The sequence below is a fragment of the Chiloscyllium plagiosum genome, unplaced genomic scaffold (genome assembly GCF_037043375.1).
Source record: "Chiloscyllium plagiosum isolate Xiang-an unplaced genomic scaffold, Cpla_swu_hap1 HiC_scaffold_1, whole genome shotgun sequence".
Classification (NCBI taxonomy): domain Eukaryota; kingdom Metazoa; phylum Chordata; class Chondrichthyes; order Orectolobiformes; family Hemiscylliidae; genus Chiloscyllium; species Chiloscyllium plagiosum.
Genome location: NW_028270139.1, coordinates 157664798 through 157671502, shown reverse-complemented (window position 1 = coordinate 157671502; position 6705 = coordinate 157664798). Strand labels below are relative to the sequence as shown.

Genomic DNA, 6705 nt, shown 5'->3' with positions numbered 1-6705 from the left:
ATCTCCAGCATCTGCAGCCCTCACTTTCTCTTTGAGAAACATCAGCCAGGACTGAATGGTGGAGCAGACTTGATGGGCTGAAAAGCCTAATTCTGCTCCTATATCTTATCGTCTTATTATCTTGGTTACATCTTCTGAAAACTCCAGTAGATTAGTTAATAGTTTTCATTTCATAAACTTGTTGACTTGATCTAATTATGCTTTCCACCAAGTTTTGCATCATTTGCAAATTTGGTAATATTACAATTGTGCCCACACTCAAATCATTGATATAGATCGTGAGACTTTTACAAATTTAGACATAGCTGTGAATATGTCTTGAGTGTTGGCTTCCCACAGCTGAACTTGAGGCTGTCCAAACACTGATCTTTGTGGTACTGGTCACAGGTCACAGCCTGTGAACCTCAGAATGATGCAGAATGCTTATTAAATGGGAACCATTTTTCATTTGAGGCAGGGTCATATCAGATTTGAAACATTTCTTTCTGCACAGATGCTGCTAGTCCAAAATTTGTGCAGCATTCCCTTGTGTTTGATTTTTAAGAAAGTTATTTCCGTTCTCTGCTTTCAGCCTGTTAACCAATCCACAACCTATGTTAACATATCATCTGCAATCATTAAAGGCACTCACAAGTTGTTCAAACATATAAAAAGTGTCCTGTATAAAGTTGACATGAACTAAAGGGCGTACTATCATCCTTTGAGGGTGAGGCGGAAGCAGCATAGTTACAGAGAACAAAGGCTCGAGACCCATGTAATTGAAAGAGGAACAACAAACAGAGGAAAAGGATTGAGAATCTGCAGACTACGGAATTGGCTTGTGGCCATATTTGAACATCTAATAAACACACTTAGCTGCCTTTTCTGACCCTGCTTTATATTCATTGTAAGGATCTAAAGAAATTCAAAATTGCAAGCAAATAAAAGGCTTTCATTGGACACGACAATGAAGGCAGGACAGCAATCAGTTGTAAGATCTTTATAAAGACTCCAAAAAAGGGACACAATCTCTTTTCAGAATATTCGAAATATCCAACAGATGAACATGCATGATTGCCATGCAGACCACTCTGCACTCTCCATCCTCCCTCCCCTCGATTATTTTAGTTGTAAAGTTTACCCATGAAACATCTTAAAAATCAGACCCATATTGCTGGAGAAATTTTTTCAAACAAAATAAACCAAAAAAAAAGAAAAAAAATTGTTCCGGTGCCATTTACACAGAGCTATGAACAGGAAACGAAGGGTGACATCTTGAATGCTGAGTTCCCGCAGCTGAACTCAAGGCTCTTCTGCCTGGCTCTCTTCAGTGTCGAGCTGCAATCCGTGCTTCTCTATGTACTGTCTGTCTCAGGAAGGGAGAAGGTGGTCAGATTACACAAGAACAACACTTGGGCCAGGCCACTGATAGACAGGGCTGCTCTGAAAAATGAACTACTTTTTCTGATCTCCAGCAGCACAGCAATTTATACTGTAAACGTACCTACAAACCATCATACACTACGCCCAATCACTGCTGATTTATGTGCAGCAACTAATGCTATGCTTCCCACCATATTAAGCACTGAGGTTATTTCTGCCAGGTCGGCTGTTTAGCTAACAAGCTCACGCAGTTAACGGACAGTGAGAGCCTTTTTCCTCGGATAGTGATGGCTTGCATGAGGGGACTTAGCTTTAAATTGAAGGGTGATAGATATAGGGCAGATGGCAGAGGTAGTTTCTTTACTCGGAGTAGTAGGGGTGCAGAATGCGCTGCCTGCAACAGTAGTAGGCTCACCAACTTTAAGGTCATTTAAGTGGCCACTGGATAAACATTTGGATGAAAATGAAAGTGTAGGTTAGATAGGCTTCAGATTGGTTTCACAGGTGGGCGCAACATTGAGGGCCAAAGGACCTGTACTACGCTGTAAAGTTCAGTGTTCATTACCACAGCGAATTAGCCCAAAACCCAACTTTTTGGGAGATGGGTACACAGCAGGGCAAAATATTTTAACCAGACAACGGCATGACCTGAAATTAACAGTACTTTTTTTTAAACTCATGGGGTGTTGGTATTTAAAAGCAAATTACTGTGGATGCTGGAATCTGAAACCAAAAGAGAAAATGCTGGAAAATCTCAGCAGGTCTGGCAGCATCTGTAAGGAGAGAAAAGAGCTGACGTTTCGAGTCTAACTGACCCTTTGTCAAAGCTTGGTATTTATTGCCTGCATTGAACTGCTATTGGCAAGGTGATGGTGAGCTGCCTTCTTGAACCACTGCTGTACATGGGTTGTAGGCTGACCCATAGTGCCACTACGGAGGGAATTCCAGGATTTTGACCCAGCGACAATGTAGGAACGGCAATATATTTTCTGCATATATTTCCAAGTCAGGATGGTGAGTGGCTTGGAGGAGAACTTGCAGGTAGTGGTGTTCCCATGTATCTGCTGCTTTGAGATGGAATAGTCATGGGCTTGGTAGATAGTAATGTCATTGCTGAATTTCTGCGATGTCTCTAGACAGTACACACTGCTGTGACTGAGTGTCAGCGGTGGAAGCTGTGGACACTAGACAAATGGGCTGGATGGTTTCAAGCTCTGAATGTTGTTGGAGCTGCACCCATCCAATCAAGTGGGGAGTATTGCATTCCTGGCTTATACTTTGTAGATGGTTTATGGAGTCAGGAAGTGAGCTACTTGCTGCTGTATTCCAAGACTCTGACCTGTACTTGCATCCACTGTGTTGATGGGGTGAGACCAGCTGAGTTTCTGGTCAATTGTAACCCCAAGGGTGTTGATAGTGGGTGATTCAATGATGGTAATGCCATGAGAGTTTAAGTGCGACACTTAAAAACAGTGGCAAAAGATCATCCTGAGGTTTAATATCTGCTGTGGTGGGAACTGCAAAGTCCAGAGTTGGGTGGGGATGGTGATATAGCGACAATGTCATGGGGCTAATAATCTCGAGACCAAGATGATGCTTAGAGAATGTAAGTCCATAACGGCTGGTGAAGTCCTGGAATCAGAGAGGTCTACAGCACAGAGGAAGGTCATTTTGCCTGAGGAATTTAAATTCAATTCATAAATCTGGAACTGAAAGCTAATTTTAATGGTCACCATGACAACTATTGTTGTAAAAGCCCATCAATTCACTGATGTCCAATAGGAAAAGAAATCTGCCACCCTTAAGGAACCTGATTTACATGCGACTTCAGGTGTATTGTAATGTGGTTACCTTTGAAATGGTAGTACAGGGGGAATTAGAAATGGACAACAAATGTTGGCCATACCGGTCATGTCCACATCCTATGACTCCAAGACACATACTTTAATGTATACAGACTGGAGTGGAGAAAGGTTGTGAGGTTGTGTTTGGCTTTTTCAGTCAAGGGTGTCTTAAATAAAGTTTGTGAAAACGGATTTATTATTTTATCTGGTGATTTGGGGTGAAGGCTGGAATGCCCAAGTTCAAGAAGAAGTACCCATTACCCACAGCCACATGAAGTGTGCGATAGAAGGTGTGAACAAGCAAGCGAAGGCTATTGTACTTTATAAAACCGGTACTGACCTCCTTGCGTAGGCATATAGGGCTTCTTTCCTTTCCTGTAGGGATAGGTGTCTGTCAACTGGTGATTTCTCAAACCTCGTTTTAGCAACAGGCTTTGGAAAATACGACAAAAAAAATGACAATGAGACTCAGCGATGGGCATCACAGTTACCTTACCCTGCACAATCTAGATTCAACTCCAACTGCTATCACAGATTTCCTTACCTGCAAATGAAGTCAATATTGTTCTTTCTGAAATGTGGTAGTTCTTGAAATAGATGTGGTTTAAACATATAGATTAATAGGAACTGACAGATCCTTTCATACAATAACACAAATTGTGGAAAGGATACTGATGATACTAGGGTAGTTTGATGCAATTCTGGACTGTATTGATGGCCAAGGTGAAGCCTGTCCAAATTGCAATTTGCACTAAGTTTCTTTCGCCTTCATCCCTCCCATTGAGCTACTCCGAGATATTGCCAGGTCAAAGTCATTTTAAAAATTCTCATCCTTGTTTTTCAAATGCCTCTATTCTCCCATTTCTTTCAATTTTTACAATCTCTTCAAGTCCCTGAAGCATCTAAGATCTCTACACCCAGCTTCATGTACCCTCCCTGATTAACATCAATGACTTTGGCTGTTCAGTCTTAACTTTGGAATTCCTTCCATAAACCATGCTCTTCCTTTAAACCACCCCACCTCCCTGATTCCAATTCACCTCCATGGCCCAGCTTTCAGCACTTGTCTTAGTGTGACTCAGTGTCAAATTGGTCAAATCACATCCCCCTCTGAAGTGTAACTAGATGTTTTACCATTTCAAGGTTGCTGTACAAATGTACATTAACCATACTGTCATAGGTATGCTGATCTCTGATAAACATCAATGGGCTTGTTAAGCCTCAAGATCACTTCCTGGTGTGGAAACTCACACAGCAAATATGAGGAGGAATGGCATTCAACCCAACAAGTTTGTCCTGCCACAGTGGAAGAGGTCTGCAATCCACCTCCAGTCCCTTCCCCTTCTTTTTCAAGAGCCCTGAAAATATTTTGTTTTTCATGATTTAACCAACTCACTTTAAATGTTACAGTCCAGATTATAAACGGCTGCATAACAAATTTCACTGCCTTCTTGGATTCTTTTGCCAGTTATCTTAAACCTATCCATTCTGGTTACCAGCCTCGCTGCCAGTAGAAACACGTTTTGCTTATTTATTTGACCAATCCCTCATAATTACAACCCTCATTAATTAAACCTGCCCTTAGTCATCTCTGATCCAAAGCAAACAATCTCAGCTTCAGCAGACTTTCTGCAGAAAAGAAGCTCCTGAATCTTTGGTACCATTCTGGTAAATTTTGCCTTAGTCGTCTTTTTGAAATCATTGCACTGCCAAATCCAATTGTTTTTTTAAAGTGTTTCCAGAGTTTTTGGTTTCACAACTCTATCCAGGAATCCATTCCACTGTAAGTGTAAAGAGCTATTCTTGATATTTTATTATCAGGCCTAAAATAGTCTTTTACTGGTTTGAAACTCTTTCTCCTTGCTCCTTTCTTGCAATCTGAACAATAAAGAAGTCTTGTTGAAATTGTCAGGGACTTTGCTGAGATTCAAAGTGAGGTACTGTGGACAGTTTTGGTCTCTTTAGTTAGAGAAGGACATGCTTGCCTTGAGGGCAAGGTGGAGGTGAGGAGAATCCCTTGCCATCCATCAATGATCCATCCTTAACTCCTCTTGCTGTCAGTATGTTGCCTCTGACCATCAGCCAAAAATAGAGCCGGTTTCCAAAAGTACATTGATGAAACTGAGTTGCATCTCATCACCACCATGGGCAATCTTTCCATTACTTCAAAGTTGGTCTGAGATCATGTCATGGGGCAGTTGAAAGTTTGGGAAGATCAACATCTTTGGTCCCTGTCACAAACTGTTTCCTTGCCCGACAGCATTACCTCGCTTGTTGGCAATTGCCTAAGCCTGAACAGGCTCACTCCAATCTTGGTGAATCAGCTTCCAACCCCATACCTGCACCAAGTTTGTCTATATCCACATCTGGGACATGGTCAAAATCTACCCCATTTTGTCACATCTGCTACTGAAACCACGATCTTAGTACCTCCTTTTTTTCCCACCAACCTCATCACAACTTGCATTATCATAACACCTTGGATGTATTAAAACGTCCAAACTGACATCGCAGGAATGTTATCAAACCAGAATGGACATCAAGCCTTATATAGAGATATTACGACAGATGACAAATACTTGGTAAAGATTAAGGTTGAGAGAGAGGTAAAGAAGTGAATACGTTTAGCAGAGAATTCAAAACCTTAGGACCTCAGTAGCTGAAGATATAACAGTTAGAACTGAGAATACTCAAGAGGACAGAATGGCAGAGCTTTACATGCCTCTGTTAAGATCACCTTTTGGGGATGCATTGCCAGTCTGAAAATTCAGAAGTCAGGTGTTGACACTAAGAATCATCTTACAGCCATTTCATGTGGATATAGAAAGTCTCCAGTGAGGGTACACATTAGAAAATAACTTGATTACCCTGCTTTCCTCCTCAAGGCAAGTGAATGAAGAGATTACAGTCCCACAGGAAGCACTTAACTGTGGGATGAGAACACATCCATTTCTTTTTGTGAAAAAAGGTGAATTGATAAGCAAAGACAAATAAAAAGTTACATGACTTTTACCAATGCTACCTTTGATTTATGGGGTCCATTCAGTCTATCTTAAGGTGATGCAAAGATTCCAGAATAGCAACAGCTCTGGTCAACGGTAGAAGGAAACTGGGATTAGACTGCGGGTAGCGCGTCTGTGATATTAACAGACACAATGGACTGACTGCATCTTTCTACATTGGTTATGATTCTAAGAATGTTTTGTTTTAAATACATTCATGGGATCTGGGAGATAGAAGTTAGGTCAGCATTTATTGCCCATCCCTAATTGTCCTGGGGAAGGTAGTAATGACCTGCCTTCTTGTACAACTACAGTTCACGTTGTGTCGGTGCACCAAAACAGCCATTAGTGAGGCAGCACTAAGATTATGACCCAGCAAGTGTGAAGGAACAGCACATATTTCCATGTCAGGATGGTGTATTGCTTGGACAGAAACCTAAAGGTGTTCCAATGTATCTGCTGCCCTTTTCCTGCTGGGCCGTTGACATTCCAGGTGC

The 6705-nt window shown here is 41.5% G+C and overlaps 1 protein-coding gene across 4 annotated transcripts in view; it reads right to left on the bottom strand.

Moving 5' to 3' along the window:
- Nucleotides 1-964: 964 nt before the first annotated feature.
- The window catches only part of aup1 (AUP1 lipid droplet regulating VLDL assembly factor), a 58349-nt gene continuing 52608 nt past the window's right edge, over nucleotides 965-6705 (bottom strand). For all 4 annotated transcript variants that reach the window (XM_043693565.2, XM_043693656.2, XM_043693846.2 and 1 more), the window contains exons 11-12: nucleotides 3547-3638; nucleotides 965-1345 (exon numbers count right to left, since the gene is read on the bottom strand). In XM_043693565.2, coding sequence (XP_043549500.1) covers nucleotides 1282-1345; nucleotides 3547-3638 — 156 coding nt within the window. In that variant the 3' untranslated portion in view covers nucleotides 965-1281. The remainder of the gene's footprint in view (nucleotides 1346-3546; nucleotides 3639-6705) is intronic.